We start from the raw sequence: 27,436 nt of genomic DNA on the forward strand, positions 1-27,436 counted from the left end.
AGAGGCAGGACTGGACAGTCTCTCCATGTATATCGCCCTCAGAGCTGTGGAATGAATGGTCAGTCCACCAGACAAATGGTGCCACCTTCACTTTTCCTCTGGTAGCTTGTTGCTGTGCCTTTTCTTATTTCCTTGGTTGCTCAGTACACTACAGGACTCACCTCCAGAGCCACAACAGGTTCTGAATGTAAGTTGTCGTACTTCTAGTCAAAAAGAAATTACCCTGGTAGCTTAGTACACACACAGCTCCTATAAAAAGCCTCCAGTAATGACATAGCCCCTATGAAGTACAAATGTCTTCCGCTTTTTTCTACTGAAGAGCTTGTTCAATAAGGTTTCTTCTGTTGATTACCATTCATGTGCATCTGTTCTTAGGCTTTTATTTTAGTGAATTACTGTGACACTGATTCTGAAGCCAAGGCAAAGTTGCCAAGGTACATTATTTATATGCACACATGTCCTAACACATGCAGATTCCAGGAAGAGTCCTAAAATCTTATAACGGCAATATCAATGACAAGCAATTAAGAGCAACATTACTTAAAATACCTACACTGTTGATTCTCACTAAAGCTAGAATAACCTGAGCTGAAAGATCAAGGAGATTAGAGAGTGTCTGGTTTTTCTTTCCAGAAAGTTGAGTATTGAAAAGTACTAAAGCATGATATCACAGGAATATTAATAACATAGTGAATTGAATAGTGACAATAATACTAACAGTTGCAGTAGAACAGGAACAAAATCTATTTAGAGTTAAAATCTCACATCCAGCCACAGTACAAATGGGGAAAAAAAGACCAACCCTTAGTTAGGAATTCAATTGCCACTTATTCCATTTCACAAACCCATTTAGGGGGACAAAGTGCCTGGAAAGTGTTATCTTTATAGAAGTAACTTTGTAAAAAGGTACCACCTCCTGTTTCTATTTTGAAGGATGCAATATTAAATTCAAAATTAAAAGACACAGGTATAATCATCTATTTCTTGCAAAAGACACAGAGGATCATTTGTACAAGATGAGCAAGGGCTATTTTCATCAGCTTGTCTTAGCAAGCAAAATACATTTCAGATTTCATCCATAGTATCAGCAAAACATCACAGGCAGAAGAAAAAAAGTTGTATATCCTGCAACTCCTCTTCCCCAGAGATTTTTTTACGAGAGTCTTATTCAGCCACTATTTATGAGCTTCCTTTTTGCCACATGGTACATAGTGTAGACTGATGCTCCGTGTTTCCACAAGAACATAAACAAACAAATAAAAAAGAGTAAACAGCAGCTGCAGGCACCAATACACCATTTCACTGAAGTGTGATGCCTGAATCCAGTTTAAACGCCTCAACTGTGGGAGTTCACAAACTCCTCTTACTGACAGGCAGAGAGCGAGAACCTTCCCGTGATACATCTTGGTTCAGAGAAGGAAAGATTTTGTTTACTCTGGGATTTGATAAGGAACATAATGAATTCAACCTGCCTTCAGGGACTTAATTCAGAAGTCCAAGCTAAAAAAAAATATAAAAATCAAGCCTGCTTTTATCCAGTCTCTGCTCTAGCGTAAACTTTTCTTTAGAGCCGAATGTGTCCTTCCAAAGGGCCCTTATGGCAGCTACGGTCCTAACTTATGCTTCTTGATTTACTTGAAGATGGTTAGAAGACTCCAGAAAAGTCTAAATCCATCCTAAATTGTCTACTGGAAATATTTTACCAAGTTTCCAAACAGAATCAGAAATTCAATTACCAGTCCTGTACTTGTTCAGAAAGCGTAGCAAGGGTAAAATGAGCTCAGAATGTGATGAAAATAATATTTTTCTTCAATATATTTGCTTCTAGCAGTCAGACAGAGCTGCTGAGTAAAAATTGTTGCCATTTCTAGCATTGCTGAACCTGCTCAGGCTGGGACAGTGAGCTGCCTTTTGTCCTCAAAGGCTGAAAAGTTCCAACTCATCAAATCTCTTTCATTGGTAATGCAGAAGGGATTGACAGTTCAAACCGAATTTCAGAACTGCAGAATCAAAAGTTAGTATGCTTTAAATTGTAAACCAGAGGAGGGAAAAAAAAAGATAAAAATATAAACCTGGAGATGTTCATTTTAGGCTGAATAGGTATATTTTTTACAGGGGGTGGTGGAAGCAAAATCTTAATTTATTGGTTTTGTTTTTCTTGTTTGTTTTATTTTTTAAATAAAATTTTAAAAAATTATGGGAGAAATATAGTAAATAATAACAGCACAATTAAGACAGTAAGCTACAGATTGAGTCAGCTTTAAGAAATACAGATAACTCTATGTCTGACTGTTGAGTAGTACTAAATTATTTAATACAGACATTTCGATGCATGTGCAAACTTCTCACTTAAAACAGTAGTATTACATGTAGAAGGTTTCCTTCTCTTAGGCTCTCTATTCTCAGGATGGTACTCTTCAGACAAAAAGCATTCTTTCCCATTTACAGTCTTTTATAAAGAAAATCAGAGCTGGAAAAGGGTTTGAAAGAAAACCCAACCTAATTGCATATCTGTTACAAGGTCTGAGTCATAGCAGCAATTAGCTGAATGGAGTTGCCTTTCAGCTTAGTCTACAGCTACCAATTTAAACAATAGAATATTTAAAATGTTGCTTACCTTATAAACGTAGAGTAATTACTTATTCTAAGGAAGATTCAGTCTGGCATAAATAGTAGGTACCTAAGCAAAATCACGTATGAATCTTGCTACTAATATTCATAATTCCTCATTCTGTTATGTGCTACTGATGGTTATCACCATTGACTTATTTATCTAGCTAAAACATCTGGTATTAATTACGATGTAAACCTTCAAAACTAAGGTTCATAACATGATACAAACTAAAAAGTGGAGCAAACCACTGAGATATTTTATTTTTTTAAAAGGAAGAAACTGTGGTTTTCAAAAGGTAGAAAAAAAGTATTATGAAAAGTGCACAAATTGGTGTCATGGGGTATCACCATGTTATTCAGTGACTCCGGAGCAGATGTGCTCCATTTGCAAAGAGGAAAATCACTTTCTGTTTGCCTCTGTCCCTAACTCAGGCCTTGGAGACCCAACTGCATCAATGTTCTGCTGGCTGCTTGAGGTCTTCAGTGCAACACCAGAGCAACCCCACAAACTGCAATTCATGCCTCTGTGATACCTCCAGGTCTCCCATTGTTTTCGGTGGGAACTTACCACAGGAGACAATTCTGTCGATGATGTGCAAAATGGGACAGAGGTGTCTCCTCACTCTCATTTAGAGGTGTTGGCTCAGCAGGTCTAACAGGAGCAAAAAGCAGTGAAAAATGGATTTTCACCACTGAAGTGAGCAGCTGTGACACAGAATATATCAAAGCAACAGCTTTCTTGAGTTAGGAGGTATCATTCTCAATGAGTCAACTTTGCTTATAAATCCTCGCTGCTCTTGTTTTCTGGATTAGGAACGTGGAATTACACACACTGCATAACAAGGCGGCGTGTTTGCATGAATAACCATCATGAACAAGCCTTGAAATCACACACATTTGAAACAGAAAGAATTTGAACAAATTCCCTCTCCTGAGAAGACAGTTCTTAATACAGCATGTAGCTATGTTCATTTGTCTTTTGTTTGTATTATGGTCACATGTGAAATTAATTGTGTGAAGCAGTATATAACTGTAACTGGTGATGTAATAATTACAATCCATATAAAAAAAATAGAAAGCACGTTAAAGTAATATTCATGGCTTAAATCAGCAATTTGTTCTATCTAATAGGGCAGGCAAAATAGTATGAAACAGAATTAATGAAAAGTACTGCAAGTTACACATTGCAGGGACTTCTGGCAGTTTTCTAATGGGTATATGCTAGAAACTGAAACCTAAGAGCAGCAGGGCAATAAAACAGATTTCAGTTATATTTCTGTCTCCTTGGTCCTAGGCTACTCAAAGCGGGGGGAAGCACCTGATGTAACGGACAGCCTTGGGCATTGTAGTATACAACGACCACCCAGTGCTATTCGAAATTTTGCAGGGCCGTGGGTTGTTTTCCCACAGAGTTTACAGTTGTCTTCTGCAAGGCTTTTGCAAGGGAATCTTCTTAAAGCTGGAAAAAAAAAAAAAAAGCCTTGAGGGCTTTGTAACATCTGTGGCATTTTTTATGTGCTGTAAAGTAGATAGAGAGAGGATGAAGATTTTACCCGAGTAGTCACTAAAAAAATGTTTTAATCCTGCATTAAATTATTGTTAATGTTTGTAGAGCATTTCTTACCTATAGAAACAGAGCATCTTGCATTCTCTGTGAAGAACTTATTTTAATTTCATGACCATTTCTTCATAAAATTATAATGACCTAGGATTCAGACTTGAGGAACAATTGGCATTTTTCCCGTTGAGTAAAAACTAAGCTTTTATTGCTAGAGGTTCCCAACCCTATTTCTACTGCAGCTTATCTACCAAATGGGTTAGCAGAGAGAGATCTTTATCTCTCTCCACAGACAATTACTATTAACATTTTCTGGAGTAGATCTGTATAGTTCATTATTCACCATAACAGTTCAAGGCTTTGCATTCCACCCAGGTTGTTTCTTCTTCTTCCAGACAAATAATGAGCGTTTTCTAATAAAGTCATTTCTTACAGCAAGTATATTAGTGCATTTTCATAGCCCATCTCAACCATCTGTGTGGATGAATACTGCCTCCAAATACAACTCTCCAACTGAAAAGGCTCACAGCTGTTGTCTGTATTCACCACTTGGGTTTCATTTTTACATGGCATATTTTTTCTGGTTAGCTACCATTTGAAAGGTGTTTTTGCTGATAAAAGGTGATAGAAGGTGTCCTGGGATTAGATCACTACAGAAAAAAAAAGAAATTATTACAGTTGGGCTATGTAAGGATATAGACCTTGCTGACTGAACCAGGTCCAGGAAAGGTGATGTAAGAATCACAAACACACGGAATTCCTCTATGAAAGATTTCGGTTCGCTCTAATTCTCAACACAGTTTGACTGATCCTGACATTTTCTGATGACAGAAATATTACGTAAATTACAGCTACCACCATCTACATTCATTTAACAACAAAGGCAATTCATCTGAAGACTAAGAGGAACGGCACAGTTGAAACACAATTAAAGGTATTATGACTCCCAGTTCAATATTTTGGTGTCTTCTGATGTATGTGTAGATGAGTGTGCACAACCAATGCCACACACAAGACTTTTAAAATCTCCAACTGACATGTAAAATTTTGGAAGATTTGGGGAGCTGGGAAAAAATAATTTCTACAAGTATTATTGTCTTACATGGAATGTAAAACCATGTAATCCCAAATGTGTTTCTATTTTTGCAGAGCAGGTTTTTGCACTTCTGTGTTTTAAACCTTTACAATTTTCTGTTTCCACCATGAATGTTTTCTAGCAACTTTTAAATAAGTGTTTTGAGGAGGGGTTTTTTTGCCTTAAGTCCTTACATGTAACTGCATCATGAAAGAAAGTGGGTTTGTTTTCTTTTTCTCCTCCACATTCCTAAGTTTTTTGATGTTGACTTTTAATGTTTTCCATATAATTTTTTAATTTATCATATTCTAAAATGCACTGTGAAATTTAAACCAGTGGTTAAACTAGTACTGGACAGAGTAGCTCAGAAAAATAAACCACTGTAACAAACGAGGATCAAAAGGGAAAAAATGACATGACTTACAAAGCTGCTGAACAAGGAGGGATAAAATGACGAAGGATGCACTGACCAAGGGTTCTTGCAATGAGCTCTAGGCAAACATAAAAGTACTTTGGCAGATATCTCCTCCATTGCCTGCTCTAGATGGGTGCTCCAGACAGAAAGGAAAGATAAACCAAGCCTTGGGGAAAGCAGGAAAAAAAGCAAGTTTACCAAATGAAATGGCAAACGAAGCTCAACTACTAAGTCAGAATCTCTTTTATAGTATTGTTCTCGCAGATAGTGTGAAAGAACCACAATTCTCTGAAACCTCAGCAAGAAAAAGTTGCACATGGGAAGTTAGTAATACAGATCTCCCTGCCTTCCTTACATTTAAGCTTCCAGAATAACTCACGGTAGAAAACCGGGTGTGAAAATGGATACTAAAACCATGCACAAAGTACTAGTCTACCTTCAGACAATATCTGCCACCATCTCACAATATAACCCTACCTGAAAACATCTAACAAATCAAGTATAGTGCAATAGCTTGAGCAAAATCTGACTGTCAGCAACAGCAAGGAAACCTAAAGTGATTTCTAAACAACATCACTCGGATTGAAATGGTTCCGATAACTGTCACATGAAGGACTGTTTTTCCTAAGGCAAATTCCACTTCTTTTCCAGCTAGAAACATACCTTTCTTGGGCTGTCTTTATTTTAAGGCACTTGCAGTTCTTCAGAGGCATCCAGTCAATATTCAATGCAACTCTAGCCTGCCTGTACTCTTAAGTCATGTACACTACCACTTACATTTAATTCGTGTTCTTTTGTATTCCTACTGACACCATATTTTTCTGACAAGGTTGGGAATGTATTTTCAATCAGCTGTGGTTATGGCAGATAAGTAAATCTCAGAAGCCCTCTGCCAGAAACTTAAACAGAAGGAATAGAAAGATAAACTTAGGCCAAATATTCCAGAGGTTATAAATTCCCTCAGAGAAAAGGAGGCAAGAGAAACTCTGTTCCTTGGTTCCAAACCTTAATTTCATGAGGCTTTTCTTGAGGCATTTAATTTCATCACTGCATTTATAATTTGGTTCTTTTCTCCTAATTACTATTATAACACAAAACAAAAAACTGTCATGAATCATCTTATTCATTGACTTGTGTCTGGCAGAGAACAGTACCAGCTGCTTCAGAAGAAGGGGCAAGAAATCTGAAGAACAATAGAAAAACTTATCTAGTTCGTACTTTTAAGACCATATATTGAAATCATATGTTGCTTTTCTTTTTTTCCCCTCTTTTTTAAGTCTTTCCAAACTCTCAAGATTCAGGGCATTTTGTCACTGGTTTCCAGTGATGTACTATTGCTTTCAATAACATCTCCTTTCATCTGGTTTGGGAGTGTTGCCTTTCAGCCTCACTGAATGCCCCGTTAGTGCGATGTGTAGGAAAACTGAAACAGGAAGAAAATTTATCTCGTTTAAAATGTTTAGAACTGTGGCCTCTTAATTCGTGTATTTTCTTAAGGAAACAGTCTCAATCTTTAAAATCTCACATCCTGAAAGCGTTTTTGCCTCTACTCACTGGTGACCTTCAGATAAACAAAAGCTGATGAATTTTCACACAGGTGCTGCAGGTTTGTTCTTGCTTTAGGCTGATAATATTTCAGACCCAACAAGTAATTACAGAAGGAGGAAAAAAAACCACCAAACTTCTCTTTATTTGTTTTTAATTTAACCAGGAATTGGTATTACATGGTAGAGAAACTGAGGAGAAAAAAGTAACTTATTTTCCTTGGAAGAAGATATTAAAGAGAGCAAAATAAAGTCTTCCCTCATGAACGAGAAGGATTGATCAGGAAATCATCTTAGTTATTTGAGGGGAAAATTGCTGAACATAGGATAAATTCCATGAAAAACACAGGGCGGTGGTTTCTACCTGGTAAAGTATTTTGTTAAAAGAGCCCAGAGAGGATCCAGTTGGGAAAGGCAAAAGGAAAGAAAATAGAGTGGCACAACTCTCTGAAGTGATGAGGAAGGAGCAGCAGTGGTCCCAGAGCCAGGCTAGAAGGGAAGGATGGGGATGAGATACCCTTATAATGATGAGAAACCACCATACAATGTGTATAGGTCCAAAATTATCTGGGCCTTTCTGCTATCATTTTCTTCAATGCAAAATGTGTTGATATAGCATTGATGTAGCATTGTTTTGATATTGCATTGCCTTAAACTCACTATGCAAAGGCAAATTCCCAGAGGACAGATCAGTCAGATTCTGAGAGCCACAGAAACGAAAATAAGGAAAACTTTGGAAGAAGATCTGGAAGATTTGAAACAGTAAGGCTAGCATGTTTTTTGAGCTGTGTCCCAAGGTACCCGCTGAAAGATGCGCACTGCAAGAGAAACAGACAGTATTTCAACGAGAAAATATCACTGGTGGGATCAGAGATGCAGGAACTGTGTTGAAAAGTAGCGCTCTGTAGATAAGTTTGATGCAAAGCCAGGAACTAGCATCAAATGTCAGCAGTGGAGAGACTGTACATGTGTGTAGAAGAGACAGTCATGGCAGATGCAATGTAGGCATATTAAAACTGTAGTGAATAAGACCAGAATAAACCAGGGAAACCCAGCAGTGACTCATTACTGTTTACAGCTAGCAAGGGGAGACAAAAGGTACTTCTGCTGGGGGACTTGGGAGTGTGTGCGGAGGGCTGAAGGGATATTCTGTGCAGTCAATTGCAAAATTGGTGTCAAGGGGCTCCATCCATTGAGGGTTAAGACGTCTGTATAGTCACTAATTTGGAAAAAATAATACAGTCACTTTCTCTTTTTTTCTCCTCCCAACGGGATTTTTTTTTTTATTGGTTTCATATGGCCTTAATCTGTGGAATGCTCAGGGCTTTCCCTTGCAGCCCTTCATGTCAGCTTCTCCCCTTGACACATCCCACCTACGCACCCCCAGTTGCTGCGACACTACCTCTAGTCCTTGTTTTGCAGCATTTTAATTCCTATTCCTTCCACTCACCCTTTGCCACTCCCTAGACCTTAGGTTTTGGTTTATAACCCAGAGCTTAGCAGATCATACCAGTAAGATCTAGCCTTTAGACAGCAATTGAGTATTTCCCCATAAGATACATGCACAAAGCTTAAGAGCTTTGCAATGTCTCTGACGGATTGGCAAGTGCTCCAGTTGCTCCTGTTGGTGTACTTGGCAAGAAAAAAATGGAGGCGATTGAGAAGGTCGCAAGGAAACTATAAAATTACATTGGAAAAGGTATTCAGGGAACACCTGATGCACTGGAGAAGACACTCAGAGGGGTGTTCCATTTGGGGACAGTCCCACCACTTCTCTTCCTGGATGACCATTGGGGAAACTTTTCTCTTTCTCTTTTCTCTTATTTTCTCTCCTTGGCCGTTAAAGCTGATACATGCCACCAACTATGGACCACGTAAGAAAATCTTTTTGCATCTTTTTTTCATCATCCTGTGCGAAACTACATCCTGATGGGTGGAAATCCAGCCATTCGTGATTTATTACACTCTCACGAAATCTTTAAAACATTGTTCTGTATTAAATGTATGAATTCTTCTAAAAACAGAAGACATCATGCCTTAGCTTAATACTGTTAAAAACAATTGCATGGCAGCAAGCTACGGGTTACGATTAAATTTGAGCTTGTCTTTAGATTGAGAAGTATTGCATTTGCTGTGTGAAAAAAAGTGAAATAAGTATTCACTTTACTGTCATAACTTCTGTGAAATTTGATCTGTTTAGACGATCATGTCAACATTCAAATCAAACTAGTGGAAAATCTCAGGATCAAGTCACCTATTTTGGTCAGATAGCTAACGGTAATTAGATCTTCACAAATCCCCTGGTAACCAGTTCCTAACAACTTTTGAAAAGTTGGTAATTATCTGAAACAGTCCTTGACAGTCAAATTGCTTGTTAATTTTAGCACGTATTATAGAGACATGACAAATTTACAGTGGATGTACTGTACAAATATTTGCTAATTAATCCATACAAAATATCCCCCTAAGATGCATTAGTGACTCTATTACTTCTATTGACGTTTTCTGGTGAATCCGTGGCAGGAGTTCAGATCTGGAGTCACATCTACACTTCTAGGCACACGTTCAGTCCTTCTTCTTGTGTTTCTAGCCACGTTTGCCCCTAAGATGATCCCACAGTCCTGGGTCAGCTTTGAGATTGATGATACAGTTAGATGTTCAGCTGGACAGCTGTGGGTGTCTAATTTAGCATGAGCTGAACTGGTTTCTCAGCTATCTACTTTTACTGGCTGATAGGGACCAAACTCAGATAGAGATGCCCTACCTCAAAGACACCCAAATTTAGCTGTCTGACATGCAGCCCAAACATTGCTTAATGTGTGTGCTGTATCTCTCTTTTTTTCTTTTCTTTTGCTTTCTTTTTTTTTTTTTTAATGTCTTTGCAGCACTTGCTTACACTGTGAAAAATGTACGAGTCTGAAAAAAACCAAACCAGACATGTGTGGTCCTTAATTTGTTCTCTCATAATTTTAAGGCCACTAAAATAAAATATAACAATTGAACATCATTGAAATAATGGGCTGATCTACCAGCTGGGCAAGAGGGAAACATGCTGCAAACAGTTCAGTTCAATTACTCACTGCTTATTTTTTGTACATTAATTAAGTAATTTAGAAGCAAGAACAAAGACAAAAACAAAGGAAAACAAATCAGATGATCTCATAGTCCCAGCAGCTCTTGCTCTTGCCTCATCTCCAGGGCATCTTGGCTGACCCTTCACAAAAGCTTGCTCCTCCTCCCCATATTTTTAAGTTTTCCTTCTGTTACACGCAAAAAGAAAGGAGAGAAAAAGCTGCCTGACCAGTCTTAAAAATCCCATCTTTGCTGCTTTGAATGATGGGATTAATTTGACCAGATGGAAATGTCTGTAAGAGAGAGAGACATACATCTAGGCTAGTCCCCTAAGCTCTCTCTGGTAAATGGAGAGAAACTGGCACTTTCAGGACACAATTAATCTCATCCCCATGTAGATATTTAAACTAGGTCGTATGAATCATGCCTCAGAAGAGACAATTCCTCTCTACTGACAGTAAAGGGAGCCTAAAATCACTAGATATACATGTTTACATTGATTATTTCTAAAGTTAAGCGAGCTGAATGCCACCTGAGTTCTACAGATTGCTTTAGAGGTAAAATGCTTTGTATTCACTTCCCAGTTACACAGGTGGCTAGAAAACAGCATGTGGCCTTCATGTCCTCATTTTCAAGAACTCAAGCACTACCAGAGATGTATGAATGTATCATGTGATTCACTACAGAGGCAGGTTTTCATGAGAAATTAATAACATCTCAAAAGCACACGGGAAGAAGAGGGTATGAAAGTACTGATCAGCACTCCAACACCTTCTCAGGAAGAATTCGGATTCTTGTCTTCATGGGTTATCTAGTGGAAATGAAATAATCTTTTGAAGTCCTAACGTTTTCCTTTTCTAAAGGAACTATGTAGTATGATTTAATTTCTAATAAAATGATGTTTCATATAATGTCTAGCACTGAGTTGCCAGCTGCCATCATAGCCATAATAATCTAAGATATATAAGCGAGACCAAAGGGCATTCTGTACCCAGAAGCACATCCACTGGTTTTCAACCACTGGAGACAGTCCAATAAAAGAAACCATCTCTTCCACACAAGCTTTGTTTTGCTCATAGTTTATTCGCTTTTCCACTTTAACCAGGAGATCTCTATTTTGCAAGAAGATCAAACCTTCAAGAGTTCCTGATGTTTGCTTGGTGCTCAGCTAGAGAGAGATTTCTAAATAGGGACTTAAACGAGGTCTGGGTTTAAAGATATTCATTCCTAGCAATTTCTATTGTGCTAGTTATGGCTAATTTTTCAAAAGCATTTAGCACAGAGTTTCTGATAAAATATATATTCTTTTCTGAAGGAAAGAAATATACATGATGCCAGGTTAATGGAAAACAGATCCTGTCAAGCTAACTAACATGCTATCTTTTTTCAGATGGGATTACAAATTTGGCTGACAATGGTAACAATATTGATATAATATATTTAGACTTCTGTAAATCATTTGACATGGTGCTGCACGACATTTTATTAAAACCAAAATCAAAATGGCACACACTAAATGGATTAGAAAGTGCCAAACTGACAGAATTCAGAATGTAATTACAAGTGGGACAGTCGATCAGCTGCGTTCAGTGGGATCCTCAGGGGCTGGTCCTGGCCCTGTGCTTTTCAAATGTTGATCAATCTGAGAGAAAACTCAGTCACTTACTACTGACCAGATTTAGCAATGACAGAAAAAAAAAGTAGTGTGGTAAATGGCACAAAGGGCAGGTCACTGATACAGATCCGTGTATTTTTTAACACAGACAGCAATAAAGTCCTAAATTTGAGAATAAAGAAAACAACCCTTCCTTGTGGGCACTTTCCAGAGATGTCTGCTGTTAAGCAGATGGCAATCCTCCTAGATCCGGGGCAGAACATGAATTCCAAGTGCAGCAACGTGGCTAAAGGAGCCGGTGTAACCCTGGACATACTCACTGTACCTTTAGTGGCAGCCAGAACATTCATTACTTCTGCACGGGGCTGCAACTGCTCTGAGGTTGTGTCCAGCTGTGGTGTGCACGGATCAGAAGCCTGCTGTGAAACTGGAGAGAGCTCAAAGACAAGTCATGAGAGGGATGAGAGCGCTGGCAAACACGCTTTGCAGGAAGAGATGCCAGGAGCTCAGTTTATTTGCTTAATCAAACAGCTGATTAGGTGATGCCTTCGCCGCAGCCTGGAGCTACTCACAGCCATACAACCCTTTGCAGTGGATTAAGATGCAGCAAAAAAACGAAAGTGGCCCAAAAGCTGGAAGCTGACACTAGATTAGTTCAGACTAGAAATATGGCACACACCTCCAACAGAATAATTAACCCCTGGAATAATACATTTGTAAAGGTTGTGAGGGGTTCTCTCTCATCAGAAATTATCCAACAGAAACAGAATGTTTTTCTAAAAGGTACAGCAGGTGTCAAGAGATGTATCCTTCCTCCAACAATTCGTGGTAGTTTTACAGTCTGCACTGACAGACTAGATTAATTATGATTGTTCTGTCCAGCTTGAAAACTTGGCCACTTATTGTTGTTTGCAAATGAAAACTGAAGTTTTGAAAACAAATCTGGAGCAGGCTGAAAATCCTGTCCAAAATGTCTGCAAATATGTGTGAAGTTATCTACGATATTTTTCTTCATCTATCCTGCAACTTGGATGAAAATGCTTTTCTGAGTTTTACTTCTCCAGTCAATCCTCCTTTTCTAAGGTTTTAATGGTCCTCTGTGCTATCAAAGGCAGGCAAGCCTTTCCAATTACTTCTCTGCAGAGATTCCTATTTGAAATTTGAGAGGTTTACCTCTTTCGTGAAAGTCAGACTAAAACAAAAACTGCTTTTTCCTGGGTTTCTTTGATTTGTTTTCATGGGATTCAGATTTTGTTTTACTTGTCTGTCCAGAAGAAGTCTGGAAGTTACTCAGTTGTCAGGAGAATTTATACAACTTCAAACACTCAGATCTGTCTGGAGATACACAGGGAAAAATCAGCCACCGCCTTATCCTCTGAGAAAACATTGATGGTTATGCTTTTAATAATAGATTTTTTCATTCTGTAACTTTCGTATTAGTCATTAATCTGTAGCTATCAGGCATTATTTTGGCTGGGGGCAACAGGTGGAATGCAAACTGTCTGAATGGGTTCCAGACTTCATTTTTTTGGTGTGTCCATAACTGAAAATTTATATTTTTCAATTCTTCTTTCAGAATTTTATTTTGCACCTCTACTTCCAAAAGACACTTTCTTTGTCTCCCACCACCTGTAAGGATGTCATGGAAGGAAGGAGGTGGTGGCTTCCAAAACAGGTACATGCATTTCATACACTCATCCCATGCCAAAAACATGGGGGGCCTGGATAGGATAGGAAACATCTCAAAAACATCTCAGTGTGCCCAAAATATACATACGAGTAGAGATGACATGCCTGCGAAGACATCGTAGGGCAGCTTTTAATTGTGACAAGCTATTAAGAACTCCATCCACCACTGACTAATGGTCTTTCTGCACTTCTCCCCATCTGGGTTGATAGGATTCACAGAGTTTCCCAAGAAAAAAAAGAAAACTTACTTTTGCCTGGATCCACTGCACATTCCTCAATATTTTGTAGGCAGCATTGCTGTCAAGATTGTTGATCTAATTTCTCTGCAATCTCATAAAAATCACGCAAACACTGGCATCTTAAGTGCATATGGCAAGCCTATCAGCAGTGATTTAACAGTAGAGGATTTAACTTTTCATTATTTCTATGTAAACAAAAAATTGTCACATATAGACACGATATTATATTCTAGCTACTTGCACATATTAAAACCCCAACAAATTTAAATACTTTTATAGTCCTGGATCCTTTCAATTCTCCTCTAACAAAAAGGCCAATTATATATCTCTGATGAGAATAGCTCATCAGATAAGCTTTAATGAGCCTATATTAAAATATGAGACACAAAATAGAATTGCAAAATTTCTTCTTGGTTCTAGTATCAATCCAGAAATTTCTGAATGAAGAAAATAGTGACCAGCTTCTGTATCTTCCAACCTTTATTTTTGTGACTATCTCTTCTAACTTTAGATAAGTGCCCCTTATCCCCATAGCGTAATCTTCATATTTGTTTAGTGTTCATAAAGAATTCTTCGGAGCGGATTTAATATCTTATAGCGTCCTTGTCACTTTAGCATCTCTGTACCTATTCACCAATTTATAGTGGCCTTTAAGGGGATATTATTCTGGTCTATGGGTTAAATATAGTCCCAATCTTACAATATGTACAAAACCAGAGCTGCTGCTGTGTTATTAATCCATTCTAATTACTGCTCTCATTCATAACTTGTTATGGCCATGTATTGTAAATCAACACTTGCAGCTGGGCGGAGTGGTAAAGTACATACTTAGGTATTTTAAATGCTTGCAAATCTGGCCAAGTTGGATTTCAGAAGTGGAAAAATCAATCTTCAGCATTCAAATAATGTACTTCTTTTTCAGACAGAACTACTATTTGAAATGTATGAAACTGGATTCAGTTCTCCTATTTACCAGAACTCTTATTAACATCACTGGTGTGATTGCAAAAACCAGGCCATAAATGAGAACTTTTAACTTCCTGCAAAGCATGAGAGTGGGCAGTAGCAATATATTTTATTAACAGGTACAGCAAGCTACCAAAGGAAAGAAATGCTGTGGTATTATTACTCTCATAATTCTGAGAAAGCTGTCTTTGTACAAGCTTGTCCAAGAGATCACTAACCCCTTTTTTGCAATGAGTGATCTCTTCTCTAAAATTCCATCTTTATTTAACAAAAGGATGACAGCAATACAAACAGCTCAGCTGTTTTTAGCTCTCAAGGCTAGATCCCACAGTTGTTAAACAAATCCCTTATAAAGTTCAAGGTCTTACTTCTTTTATAGCCTAGTCAAACATTTTATAAACAGACGACAAGAAATATTACAGAAATGCAACTAGATATTCACAGCCTACATAATATTTTCCTTTTCTTTGTCCCCAAACCTCTCAGGGTGGAAATTCCACACCAACTCTGCTTTCTAGTACTAACCTACATTTTGCCTTGGTGTCCTACAGTAGGAAAGGAACATATTGTAGTTATGACTATGCAGCTATGAGTACAATAATTCAGACTGTCAGACATAATCAGAACTACAAAAAGGAGCAAACTCAAATAAAAGCTACTCCTAAGTCTATTCTTAATTACATTATAAAATGTGAGAAACCAATCTTCCCCGCTTACTCCTTTTAAAATGCTACATCAAAGCCATGTGACTTCTGAACTGTTCCTCACTTAATAAAGAGGTGCTAAAGATAGTGCATGATACAACATTTAAAGGAAGAAAATATACATGAGAGACCAAGGACCATGTCTGGAAGCCCGTGCTAGCTGGGAGTCCAAATCCTTTTTACTTCATCCCCCATTTGCAAAGAATACCATAGGACTACAACAGAAAATATTTTGGCAACACAGGCTGAGGTCTGAAAGATCCATAAGCTCTTTTTCTTTGGAAGACCAGAACAATTCTTGGTATGGGTGGTGAAATATGAGATATACACAACTTAATTGTGTAGCTATATCATTAATAGGTTGGTGCAATAGGAATTGCAGGTGTTGCACTGTTGAAATTTGTCATTTGATATTGGAATACATTCTTAAATAAATGTGGTTATGTTATACATAATTTTAATGCGCTTTTTTTGCTTTAAGGTTTTTGCTACTGACTTATTACTTCCTGTTTATTTTATATTTATTTTAGGCTATGGAAATGATGTTAGACAAAAAGCAAATTCAAGCCGTTTTCTTATTTGAGTTCAAAATGGGTCATAAAGCAGCGAAGACAACTCACAACATTGACAACGCATTTGGCCCAGGAGCTGCTGATGAACAGACAGTGCAGTGGCGGTTCAAGAAGTTTCGCAAAGAAGACAAGAGCCTTGAAGAGGAAGAGCATAGTGGCCGGCCATTGGAAGTTGACAAAGACCAGCTGAGAGCAATCCTCGAAGCTGATCCTCTCACAACTACACAAGGAGTTGCCAAAGGACTGAACACCAACCATTCCATGGTTGTTCAGCATTTGAAGCAAACAGGAAAGGTGAAAAAGCTCGATAAGTGGACACCTCGGGAGCCAACCGAAAATGAAAAAAAATCATCATTTCGAAGTGTCGTCTTCTCTTATTCCACACAACAACAATGAACCATTTCTCAATCGGATTGCGACATGTGATGAAAAGTGGATTTCATATGACAACCTGTGATAAACAGCTCAGTGGCTGGACTGAGAAGAACCTCCAAAGCACTTCCCAAAGCCAAACTTGCACCAAGAAAAGGTCATGATCAATGTTTGGTGGTCTGCTGCTGGTCTGATCCACTACAGATTTCTGAATCTGGGTGAAACTATTCTATTTGAGATGTATGCTGAGCGAATCGATGAGATGCACCAAAAACTGCAGCGCCTGCGGGTGGGATTGGTCAACATAAAGGGCACAATCCTTCTCTATGACAACGCCCGATCACATGTCACACAACCAATGCTTCAAAAGTTAAATAAATTGGGCTACGAAGTTTTGCCTCATCCACCATATTCACCTGACCTCTCACCAACAAACTAGCACTTCTTCAAGCATCTTGACAAGTTTTGCAGGGAGAACACTTCCACAACCACCAGGATCCAGAAAATGCTTTCCAAGAGTTTGTTAAGTACTGAAGCATGGATTTTTACACTACAGGAATCAACAAACTTATTTCTCATTGCCAAAATGTGTTGATTGTAATGGTTCCTATTTTGATTAATAAAGACATGTTTGATCCTAATTATAATTAAAATTCACAGTCCAAAACTGCAATTACTTTTGCGCAAAACTAAGAGATACTGGGAAAGGGGAAGAGCTACAGCTGTGTGTAAAAATGGAAACAGAAGTCAGCAGCTTGGTTGGTATTTGTGACATTTTGCAGCTTCTGGCAATGGAATATTTTGCTATTTGTTACTATGATTCTTCTGCTTTTATTGCTTAATTCACAACTTACATTGCAATTGTAAATGAAGGATGAACAGAGAAAGCTAACGTGATTAAAGGATGCTAGCTCCTATCACCCTCCAAGAATTCTGGCCATACTCCATTCCTACCCCAACAGGTCTTCTGCCTCATCTGAGATCCTCCAAAAGTGACAAAAGTTCAGCCATAAATCATTTAATGGTTACAGTTTGACACGGGCTAGCATAATCTTTTAGCCATAGCACAGGAGATACAAGCAATCATATGTAGAAAGCTTCTGTCACCTCCACCATGTCCCAAAGTTAGAAGTCAGAACAAAAAAAGGCACTTAGTTAATGCAGTGTTCAGGTAGGAGCCCAGTTCTGTGAGGTGCCAAGTGTACCCACTAACATGAAGACAGCCTTGAACTTCTGCTGAAGTAACTCGGAGCCTCCTGGGAAGCCTTTGGCACTTCAAAGGGTATGGATCTGCATTCATAACAAAAAAACCCTGATCTTTACATGAAGCTCTGATGACCCCAAAGCCAGTGCTGAGGGCAAGGTACTTCAAGGTGGGAAGCCCAGCGTTCACATCAAGTCCCATGCTAAGGTACACATGAAAGACGTCAGCTCTGCTGCCCAAATTCCCAAAAGCACCAGCTGTGCCTCCAGTAAGACCCTTAAACTGTCAGCCAGAAAGAGCAGCCCAGATTCACAGTAAAATCTGTCAGAACTACACACAGAATTCATCAAGGGAAGGGAAAGACAAATTTCCTATGAACTTTAAAGAAAAGCAAGACCCCAAGTCCATAAAGTTTTTCAAGCTTAGCTCAGACTGTGGAATCTAAATATTTGCAATGTTTCCCATAGTTTTACAAGAAATACTGCTAATACTGAGGGAATTTAAAATACTTGCCTAAGCCAAGACCAGAAAGTTTTAAATGGCAACCTCTAAAAACCTCTTGCATAATAAATACAGAAAGTATTTTCAATACACAATGGACACAATTAAAAGTACAAACATTTGACACTGGGCAGCCCCCTGCCACAGTTAGCCTGTGCTCCTGAGACTTACTCATGCTGAAAATACAACAATATATTTAACTGCTGCACATAGCAGGAGTTCACTTTTTCAGGCACACCGCACTTTTCCACAAGAGTACTTCTGATCTTGGAGACACTGCTTTTAGATTTTAATTCCCTGACTTCTCTGCTTATTTATGATATCTTCCACTGAGGTACAAAATCGTGCACAAATGAGAGAGCAAGAAAGAGATCAGTTAAAAAAGTAGAATTTTAACAACACTGTGTCTAGTCGACAGGCAATAGTAAGCAGTGGTTGTATTTTCTTCTTATTTTTTTAATTCAAGATGAATGTCATTTTAACATGAAGGTCCAGAAAAACTCTGGCATAGAAAGATATTTTGCTCAGAACATCTCAGACATTCTTCTCCCTTTTTTGACCGCTGACTTTGTTCCTGCTCGGGCAGGAAGAAATAATTATTCACACAGGCAGGTACGTGTTCATGGTCAGTACTATTCTTTAGTCATCTGTGAAAACAGCCTTTAAGAATGCATGGGGTAGACCTCTTCTTCTAAGTCTGCATGTGCCAACCAAGTTCACATGAACAGTTTCAGATAGACTGGCAATTAAGAAGTGAGAGTCCTACCTTGAACTTGAAAAATCTGCTTTCTCTAAAGCCATAAACTGCAGCTGCCATCAGAAACAGACCCAATTGCTTTTCTTTTTCACTTTCCAGGGCAAGCAAATCTATTTCCTGTTACAGCCCGTACTTATAGTTTAATTCTATCTTATGACTAAAAGACTAAAATATTTGAGAACCGCTGAGATTTTTCCATCCATTTTAAAAGGGGAAAATACAAAACTCAAAACAGATGTTTTATAATGTATTTCATTTATTTTGGCCACCCATAAAGCTGTGGCTTATGTTAGGGCCAACCAAGTTAAAAGCAGCAGAGTTCTGCAGAAACATTATACAATATATTTTAGAATGACCAGGCATGGGGAGCACCCTTCACCAAAATCCTATTTATTAATTTTCAATGTCAGGAAAAGAAAATAGGAATTACTGAAGACAGAAGTGGCACTGCCATACACAGGCAGTTACTGAGGAGATTTGCAAAGTTTATGCAGCTTTTTAATGTTATTGTGCCCCAAAGTACAGCCTGGAAAGCAGATGATCAAAGTATACATTGAAAGTGGATGAGTTTGATGAAACTAGAACAACTGAAGATAACATCCTTAGAACAATATAATGTAAATAACAGATATTGTATATCAAACAATTATTCCAGAGACACTTAACAGTTGAAGAAGTTCCAATAAATTAAAATGATCTTATCCAAACAATCGTCAGGCTTGGGCTAGTACAAACCTTTCACTTTTTTCTGTGTTTATGAAAGGACACAAAGACATTTCAAAAGTTAAACCCACGAGACTCTTAACAGTTGCTGTGGTACTTACTGATAACGTATCTTGTGGAAATTACAGTAAAAATGGTCATATTGAAATTTCCTCTGTACCTATTCTTATTTATACTGAGAAATAGTTTCTCAACAACAGACTCACTTTAACACCTTCAGCACATCACTGCAGGCTGGGGGACAAAATGAGCAATAAAGAATGATTGGTCTCAAAATATTTCTTTATTGACAATTTACTGTGTAGAACACAGGGCATATAATGTGAATATAATTTACTAACCTGCCAAAACCATTATAGGGAAAGCATAAGGAAAGGACAATGGATGCATTTTAGGAAGACAGAATAGCATTAAAAGCTTTAACCTGTATTTTTGGCTTGTTATCCACATATTTAAAGAAAATATATTTTTGACCTTCCTCCTCAGAAGTGGCACAGAAAGTGAATTGCAAAAGTTAATTACAAAGTAATAATATGTGAAAGCTTAGCAATTCAGTACAGCAATCAGCAGTACAGACTTTGACCACATACACAAGAGCAGACTCTTAGAATGTGAGTCTTAATACAGAATACTTTTATAATCCAATGGCTAAAAATTATTTTCACCTAATAAAAAAATAAGAAGTTCATTATTCTCAAACCAAGTGCAAATACAGAAAACTCGCTTTAATTCAGAGGCATGCTTAAAGCAGTTTGAAAGCAAAATATCCTTTACAATTATTTCTCCAGGTAAAAACGGTTCTAACTGTGATTATCCAGCATTTGTCAGTGCTTTCTTTCCCAGACAGGCACACTCATTCGAACTTGAAAAAGCGAGAATGCCAAAAGTACCTCCCCAATATGTTGACTAAGGACTGTAATTCATTTAAATTATGCAACTGGATTCCCACAGCTGGCCCACAGCGTGGCTTAGAGCTCAATTCAATGCCAATGATCCTGTCTGCTAATATTGTACTACTTGCAGAGAAGGTAATATATCCAGCAACTTATATTGAAGTTCTGACACTAATTATCAGAGCAAGCAAATGTTGACATGAGTGGCAAACGCTGGTTAATAGTTACTGTGAGACCAGTGCTGCCAGCTGGCATTTTTCTGTAGCATTTTTGCAGTAATAATCTCTTACTTATTTCTTAGGATATCGATTATAATTTGTTTCTATGCATTTTGTTTCAAGTTAAAAACAAATCAACACAAAGAAACAACACAGATAACTGCAGCAAGACCCCCCGATTTACAGACAAGTAATCAAGCAGAAAGCATGCAGGCAGCATCACTTGGAGGGTGCACGGGCACGAGAGTATAGGAATTCTTATCCTATATAAAGCTATGTAGCCTTGCACAAACAGCCTTTGGCATCTTGTTTCTGGCCTACCTGGACAGTAGCAAAACATGTTTATCAGATCAGACAAGCCCAGAACCTGAACTGCAAGCAGTTAAAAACTGAAGGTCGCTAAGCTGCAAAATTAAAACATGCTTCTATGCTTTAGCTACACAGACAACGATAAAACAAAGCCTCCACAACCACCTGTAATAATATGCCTGTTCAGCTAGCAATTCCAAAGTACTCAGCAACACAAGGTAGACATTTTCTGCAGCTGGCTTTACATGTACATTCCTGTCCAATTGTTGTCTCGTCTCCTCTTACCTTCACATTAGTCCGGAGTGCACAGTAACATGCAAAAAACATTGCAGTAAACAAGGAGCATATGGACCAGTATTCAGCGTCTCTGCTCTGCACAAACGGTACACACACGATCCCGAGCATGTGCTACTAAGGAGCATCCGTTCCCTCTGTCAGTTTGAAAATGCATTGATCTCTGTTTTTCTGACTACAAAAAGACATGTCTTGAAGGCACTGAGTGAAAGCTACATATCTCTTCATCGACTATATATAGAAATATGCCCAGTAATTTCAATTAGCAGAGGATTCAGCATCTGAAACTTGGACCTCAGTTGCTTTTCCTTCCAGCATTTTAAATTCAGGGGGGAAAAAGGAGGGGGAACTCACCCAGAGGGGAAAGGTGAGGAATTAAAATGTAAGCAGCGAGTTACTTATATTTCCCCCTGGCTTTGATGTTTTTCTATTCAATATTTTCCAAATGTTATACAAGGAAAAATGAAGAAAGGTTTCTCTTCCAATTCTTAAAATTACTGTAGATTCTGGACTCTTTCTGTCTGCTCTTGTTAAAGATGCAGCAGCCCTTTTAACAAAGACAACGTCATCAATCATGACAGATTCAACATGTTCTACTTATAAATACAGTCTCTGATTAAGGACAATGGCTGGCTGGCTTATTAACGTTTCCTCAAATGCAAGTTCAGTCCCCTGTGCTAATCTATTTTTAAATAAAAAAGTCCCACCTACTCCTTCACTCTCATTTAATAAAAATGCAGTGGACTAGTTCTAAAGATCCTGAATTGCATTGTGCTCCCAGCTCAGACACTGGACATCATTTTTAAACTGTTTTCTTGCTTGCTGGGGTTAGAAACACAGAGAAAATTTAAAACGATAGCAGAGAAATCCTGGAGAAGGCTGTGCCCTCACATTTCTAACTACATATTTAAAACGCTCAAATATCTTCCAGAAGGAGGGAACTCAGAGCCTAGCCAGAAGGCAAAGCTTTAATTCACAAGCACAAAAATAAAATCAAACCACTTCTTTCACTCCTGTCAACCACTGAGATGCTACAAATTAACTGATTGTTTACTAGACTGCAGGGACACAAAGTCAAAGACTCAACTCTTTGTTTACAGCACCGGGAACCACCGATATTCATACTGAATTATGAAGCAACCTTCAGGAATGAAATCAGAAAAGAGCCTTTTTTTTTTTTTTTTTTCACTGCAGTAGATACTGTGGGAGGCAAAGAGTGGAAAAGGCTTTACTACCTCCTTCTCTATCAGCACAGAGCAATTTGTGTAAGATAAGCATAACTTAATAGAAATATCTGCAGTGACTATTAGGATTTCTTTAAATAATGCTTTACGTAAACCCCCTCGGAAATCTGGAGAAATTCTGAAGTCCTATCAAAGTCAGTGGGCATCTTTCTGTGGGCAATGAGGTGAAGCAGCTTAAACAGAAGGACGTGCATTTAAAGAAGAAAAAAAGGGAGGAGGGGAAAAGACGGCAGGTTTTTTTCCAACATCTTCCTAAAGACAAGCTCTCAGAAACTGTCGTCAACTCCAAGTGAACAGCTATTTTTAGCCTGTCATTGTTTGTGCCTTTTTTTAGGAACGAAAGAGGCAGTCGTGTTTAAAGCTCGATATTGCTCTACAATGTATCCTAAGACAGCTACTTAATTTGATCCCCAGCTCCATCTGTCATACAAATTAAGCAATCAGTAATCACAACCTTTTTTGGCAGAGGCAATGACTTGCAGAACAAAAGAGATGAACCCTGTTCTTAAACCTAATTTGCAGTTTTCATTAGTAATTAAACTGGGGTCTAGATGCCATAGTTCATAAAGCCAGGATATCCCAAAGTTATGATAGTTCAGACTCCAGCTGCAGCAATACCCATCAAATAAGCTAAAACATAGTAACGTGTTGCTCAGCAAAAGCATGGGAGAATTAATTGATGCATTTTTCTGACACTCTTCAAGCGAATAAAAAGGGAAAGGAATCATGGTTTATTTTGCAGCATAGTACATTAACCATTAAAATTAAGCATCTTAGTCATTGAAATAATATCACAGATCTTGGGGAATTCTGATCTACCAGAGAAATGCAATTCAAAAAGGAAAGATGAATAGATACACAGTCCTGAAGAGTCAGGCAAGGCTCAGGCAAGCATGTAGCTGCATATGAAAATCAAATTCAAGTCTCCTTTCTGCCAAAGGAATTACACAAGGTTTCAGTCAGCAAAGTCTTTGAAACAACTTTCTTTCTTCACGATCCTAAAAGCTAATGTTTTTGGTTTTAGACAAACAAACCCAACATGGGGAAAATAAGAACCTCAGTAAAAGAAAGCATGGTTGTGCAATTATAGGATTCCCAAGTGATCACCTGTATGTAAGACTTCAAATTCATTTAGGAAAACACGAAGTGATGCAAACCCAAAATCTTCACTCAGAAAAACCTCCCACGACTCCTGAGTGCCTGGGAGGAAAAGCTGTCTAGGAAATTCCAGACCCCGAGCCTCATAATGCCGTAAGAGTGAAAAGGGTGGATGTGGCAGATGCCTCCGATGATAATTGTGGGACATTTGAGAATTTGCTGGAAAACTGAAACCTCTGTACCAGGCAACAAGGTATGAATTTGATAGCAGCCCAACCTAACACGTTTAGCAGGGACTACTTCAGGTAACCTACACAAGCAGATCCCTGCAGGGCTTCTTCACCTCTGCCAAAACATTTCTTATTGCAGCAGTTTAATTTTCAAAGGCGGCATCAAATCAAGGACATACAATATTTTATTATGACTAACAGCTACTCAAAATCATCACATACTGGCGATATTTACAGTCTTTGACATAGGGTTGATAACAATGAGTGAGCAAAAAGCCTTGCCCGAATGTGCCAGACATGCCAAAAATAGCAGAACATTTCAAGTGCTCAGGGCCCCTTTAAACAGGACACCACAGGGAAGAACCCCACAGATAAAAGAAGTAACTCCCTTAAAAAAAATAGGTTAAGTGTAAAAACAGTAAAAAAGCTGCATTACAGACCCTCTAAATAAAGACACACAACCTGTGACCTGAATATTCTTAGGTGAGGGAAACCGCTGGAGCTGCTATCTTGAGCTGTGAAATTTCATTACTTTATCCTCCTTTGCCTTCAGAAGGGGAAAAGGGAGCACTTGGAAGCAAACCCTGGTTGTCTGCATAGGTTCAGAGAGAGAGGGGGAACGTGCTGCTGTGGAACACCTTGATCTCAGGAGGCCTCGAGGGCAGCTGGCTTCAAAAGATGAGGGCGGGACAGCCCTTCTGCACAGAAGAAGAGCAATAGGAGCTAGTAGTAGCAGTAGTAGAAATAGTAGCAATAGTAGAAATTTCCTATAGCCATTGTATCCCAAAGCTATGGTGAAGGACCCCCATGGTGCTATGGCACAAGCATAAGGCAGACAGTACTAGGAAAACCTTGTAGGGGAACAGTGACACCATACCAGAGAGTAATATTTTCATCCTTGGCAGCCTATTTTCAAGATTTTTTCTTTTCCAGGCATCATGGAAAGCATTTTAAAGGAGAGTGACAATAAAAGCAATAGACTGAAAATGCAGTAGAGAAAGCAAAATCCTCCAGTGTTTGCTCTACGATAGTGTAACGTGCCCCACTTCACTTAACCCATCTTTAGGGTCTGGCTATGCAAATCCTATTCATATCAACACTGATAATCCACGCTACTGACTTTCATCAGCCAGGGGTGTAATTCTCCCTCTTTTTGCAATGATGCTGGAGGTACTGGCTTGTGCGGTCGTGGCACTATGGCTACAGTCATGCTCCATCACACCCTATCTTTGCACACCGCAGTGATACGATCTGTATAGCACCCTAGTCCTACATTGCTTAGATGTCTCTGATTTCAGCACTTGAGCTTTAAACTGGAATGATTCTACTCCTTTCCACATTTCTGAGACCTTAAATTGTCATGAAAATGTTATTTTCCACAGCTACAGGAAGACCATTACACTGAAAATATCTGTGTCAGGGGGTGGGATATTGCAGAAAACATTGATGTAGGCTGTAGGTCTTGGGTGCTGTGGGGTCTACAGTTTCTAGATTGGAAACGTTTACTCCTAAAGAGTGGAGGCATCTGGAAACAACTGCAGAAAGAAGAGCATGGAACAAAAGCCACGACTGGCAAAAAGGCCTGCTTAGGTTTTCCATTATAGCAAAGTCTAGTAAAATAAAACAGACAGGGGAATTAAATCAGCAGCTTGAGCTCAGCAAATCTTAAAATGTCCAGAAAAAAGAAAGAAAAAGGCTGAATAGATTATTTACAAACTCTCATCTCCAGTATTGCAAACATCTCTCTGGCACCCTGGCATTCTGATGCAAAAGTTGCTGAGTCAAATATTCTTCCTCACTTCCAGGCCAGTAAACAGTAAAGACCTTCCCCTAGGCTGATTTAACTTAAGCCACATTTTTTCCTCTAAACTTTTTGTTTCCTTTTTCCTGCACAATCTTGTAAATCTAACTGTCTGATTTTTGAGCATTTAATACTTTTCTTCCTAATGTCTCAGCTCTCTGCTTTCTGTCCTCTCTGGTTGCATTGAAGAAGGTTTTGATCGGATATATGAGAAATTAGAAATCATTCCTTCTCAATACTGAATTTATACATGTTTTATGAAGCAAGACATTGTTACTGTTTTAAAACAGCCATAAAACCATTTATGATAAGAAAAATCGAAGAAATTATATGGCCAAATAATAAACAAAAAATAACTGAACAATGGCTTGATCCTGTCATTCTTCTCTATGACTGTGAATTTTGCAGGAACAGCCTCCTCATTGCTCCCCTTGACCCTAAAACAGAATAAACAAAACAAGGAACAGAGGCCCAGAAAGGAGGAATTGGATTAAGCTTCACAAAGCATCTTCAGTTACTCAAAGCCCCATTTTAATTCTTCTGTACTCATAACCTGTGGAACAAGTTTATTTCATAGTTCAACCCATCTAACTGATTGAGAAGACATGACTTTTTTACAGCCTTCATGGAGAGACCCAAGCTTGTAGTTCAAACTCTGAAGACTTTTTCTGTTCTGAAGAGCCCTGGTTGAATTTCCTGAATGTCACTCAGATTGACAACTAACATGTCTCCACAATGTGTGTTCCATTTTGTGACTATGAGAAGACAGCTGCCTTCCTTCTTGACCTGAAGTGACATGATATCGTAACACCTTTGAGAAGGTATTTCCACCCGGAGTCAAGTTAAAGGCCATGGCAACCTGGAATCCTAGCAGACTATCTAGTCTGTCTTCCTTGCTTGAGGAAAGATTAACCATTATTCTTGGCCAATGTTTGCATAACCTGTCCTTCAAATTCTCTCATGAAGGGAATATAGTCTTTGCTTTGGGTGGACACCTATTCTTCTTATGGGAATGTTTCTGTGAAGACCAATATGATCAACAGGAAGGTACAATCTGTTATGCAAACGAGATATTAATTTAGCAAAACTGCTCTTTTTGGAGTGTTTGTTTTGTTTTTGTTTTTGTTTTTTAATTTTCCACTCCTTTCCACTCCTGGGAGGTTGTAATGATGGACAAATTAGCAGGAAAGATGTCAAGTCCTAAATTTTATAGTAATGAAGCGCTGGAAGTGCAAACGTATGCTGACACTTGCCATCTGTGCATGGCGCTTTTTCCACATTCACCTTTGCAGGGTTAGATCATAACCTTGATAGCAGCGTGTGTGGACAGCCAGATTCCCATGTATTCTGTATTGTTTAGATGCAGACACATCCACGTGTACACAGGGATTTGCTTCTATGCAAAGTGCATGTTTGCAAGACAGAAAACAAAGAGTAAAATTAGAAAGGGAGTATCTTCATTGTTGTTCCCTGTAGAAGATAAGGTGTGAGGTAGTTGGGCCTTTCTAATACATACCACCTGTGACAAGCCCAAAGAGATGTAGAGCTCAAGACAAGCTAAGAAGCTTAGACCATTAGAAGCCTATACTTCTTGTTCCCCAAAAAAATATTTTACCATGATTGTTTGAAAAACTTGGGAAAAATGAAACTTGGGGAAGATGAAACTTGGGGAAAATGATATCTATCTTTTCATGATTTGCCATCACTCCCCAATTATGAATTAACATTTT

The 27,436-nt window shown here is 38.5% G+C and overlaps 1 protein-coding gene across 1 annotated transcript in view; it reads right to left on the minus strand.

Moving 5' to 3' along the window:
* Positions 1 to 21,444, minus strand: part of DLG2 (discs large MAGUK scaffold protein 2) — a 770,443-nt gene extending 748,999 nt beyond the window's left edge. Inside the window, exon 1 of the mRNA XM_065626935.1 lies at positions 21,325 to 21,444. Coding sequence (XP_065483007.1) covers positions 21,325 to 21,444 — 120 coding nt within the window. The remainder of the gene's footprint in view (positions 1 to 21,324) is intronic.
* Positions 21,445 to 27,436: the final 5,992 nt, after the last annotated feature.

Source organism: Caloenas nicobarica, chromosome 1 (genome assembly GCF_036013445.1).
Source record: "Caloenas nicobarica isolate bCalNic1 chromosome 1, bCalNic1.hap1, whole genome shotgun sequence".
Classification (NCBI taxonomy): domain Eukaryota; kingdom Metazoa; phylum Chordata; class Aves; order Columbiformes; family Columbidae; genus Caloenas; species Caloenas nicobarica.